The sequence below is a fragment of the Plasmodium falciparum genome, assembly GCF_000002765.6.
Source record: "Plasmodium falciparum 3D7 genome assembly, chromosome: 13".
Classification (NCBI taxonomy): domain Eukaryota; phylum Apicomplexa; class Aconoidasida; order Haemosporida; family Plasmodiidae; genus Plasmodium; species Plasmodium falciparum.
Genome location: NC_004331.3, coordinates 1,205,001 through 1,207,500, shown reverse-complemented (window position 1 = coordinate 1,207,500; position 2,500 = coordinate 1,205,001). Strand labels below are relative to the sequence as shown.

Genomic DNA, 2,500 nt, shown 5'->3' with positions numbered 1-2,500 from the left:
TACAAGTTAAAATAAAAGTATATTGATGATATACATACGACATATATATATTTATATTTTAAATATGTTCATGTATTGGTAAATTATATACATCATACGTATATGCACCCACACATAAATAAATAACTATATATATATATATATTATAATAGAATGTAAACGTTTTATGAATTTTTTTAAATTTTATAAAACGAGAAAAAAAATTAATAAGAAAAAATCTTGTATATTTTAAAATTGTATACATATATATATATATATATATATATATATACATATGTATGTGTGAATAAGCTCTATAAAATGGCTTCGGGAAAAGGTAAAGAAAATATATCGACAAAAGATACACGTAATGATGAGGATAATACAAATAAGAAATATTTTGTTGATGTTATAAAAAGGTTGAATAAGAATGATAATAAGAAATATTATTTGGATGAAGAAAATAAAACCGAGATCCAGGATGCAGAAACAAAATTTAAGAATGAATTGAATGAAGAAATATATAATAAAGATGATTATATAATATATGATGATGGAAATCCAGAAATTCAATTTTTTACAAATAAACAAAAATTAAAAATAGCTAGATATTCTTGGAAAGCAGAAAATCCTAAAGCATATGTTTTTGCTTTACATGGTATCACATCTCATTTGAGAAATGAATATTTGAATTATTATGGTCGTCCTATATGGGCTCATAAAAAGGATGAGGTACATGATAATAATATATCGAGTGACGATAATAATAATATACCTAGTGATGATAATAATAATATACCGAGTGGTGATAATAATAATATACCGAGTGGTGATAATAATAGTAATAATAATAATAATAATAATGCGAACAATGATTATAAACCTCGTTTAGATAAATATACAAACGAATTGAAAGAGTCGGAAAAGAATAATAATGATTATATAATTAAGGATAATTTAACAAACACAATTAATTATGGATATCATAGGGGTAATGTAGGTGAAGATATTAATAACGACATAGAGAAAACCCATGAAAGAGGTAAGAGCATAGAAGTAAAGAGCGAAGTAAATATACCAAAATATACATCGACATCATCACTAAATAAAGTAAATGGTAACAATAATATAGAATGTGAAAACTTAAGAAAAAACAGTTTAAAAAGTAGAGAATCCTATTTTATGAATAATGAACCTGAGAAATCAGTATTAAACGAAGGAGATGTATATGAGAGTACATCATCCTTATCATGTAGTTCATCCGAATTAATGGATAAGAAAACATTGGAAAAGAAATTGACTATGTTTTTATCATGTTCTTCTTGTATGTCTAATTATAACGAAAATACAAATGGTTTAAATAATGATAAAAAGTTTGAAACAGGTTCAGATAATGAAATGAATAGTGATGATAATATGATGGTTGATGATGATAATGTTTTATTAATTGATGAGAATTATAATAGTAGTAATAGTAACAATAATAGTAAAAATAATGGTAGTAGTAATAATAGTAAAAATAATAGTAAAAATAATAGTAAAAATAATAGTAAACATAGTAGTAAAAATAATAGTAAAAATAATAAAAACAATAATAAAAACATTAATAATGATAGTAATAATAATAATAATTACGACGGATGTAATGATAATACAGTTTATTATTGTTCCATGTGTGGATCTGTTTGTAATTATTGTAATTGTGGAGAACGTACTTTGTCATATAAAAATAGTTGGATAGAAAAATTAAATGAAAATAATTTTTCTTTTTTCGGTATCGACAATCAGTCACATGGGTTATCAGAAGGATCAAGAAATCAGCGATGTTTTGTTGAAGATTTTGAACATTTTATATCAGATGCCATACAAGCTTTAGAAATATTTATAAATGAATGGAAAGAAAAAAATGAAATGAAACCAATAATACTTATGGGGTTATCTATGGGTGGTTGTATAGCATTAAGGACATTAGAAACTATTAATAGATTAAATAAAGAATGGAAATCATATGTAAAATGTTTAATACTTGTATCTCCAATGATTAGTTTAGGAAAACAAAAAAATAAAATATCCAATAAACTTTTAATTTCTGCAACGAAATTTCTTAAATATTTCTTTCCTCTATTAAAAGTGAATGTAAAAGAAAGTAATGCAAAATATGCATGGATAAAACATGATTCTGATATTGATCCTTTCCAATATTGTGGACCTTTAAACATTAAAATAGCAGCAGAGTGTGTAAGTGCAGCTGATAACTGTTTAAAATATCATATATTAAAATATGTAGAAGAAAGTGATACAGATATTATGGTTATTCAATCGAAACATGATTGTATTGTGGACCCTTCAGGAAGTATCGATTTTATGAAAAAAATGGTACGCCTTTATAATAAAAAGGAAGAAAAAAGATTAAAAAATAATAATAAAAAGTATAGTCAAACGAGTACATATAGTACTAAGGAGCATAACGAAAAATTGGCGACTGTTCATGCTGTGGAAAATAATAATGATGATAATAATG

General features: G+C 24.1%; 1 protein-coding gene across 1 annotated transcript in view; it reads left to right on the top strand.

Moving 5' to 3' along the window:
• Positions 1-300: 300 nt before the first annotated feature.
• Positions 301-2,500, top strand: part of PF3D7_1328500 (alpha/beta-hydrolase, putative) — a gene marked incomplete at both ends in the record, with an annotated part of 3,015 nt that continues 815 nt past the window's right edge. Inside the window, one exon of the mRNA XM_001349977.1 lies at positions 301-2,500. This exon is cut by the window's right edge and continues 815 nt beyond it. Within this exon, the coding sequence (XP_001350013.1) occupies positions 301-2,500 (2,200 nt within the window).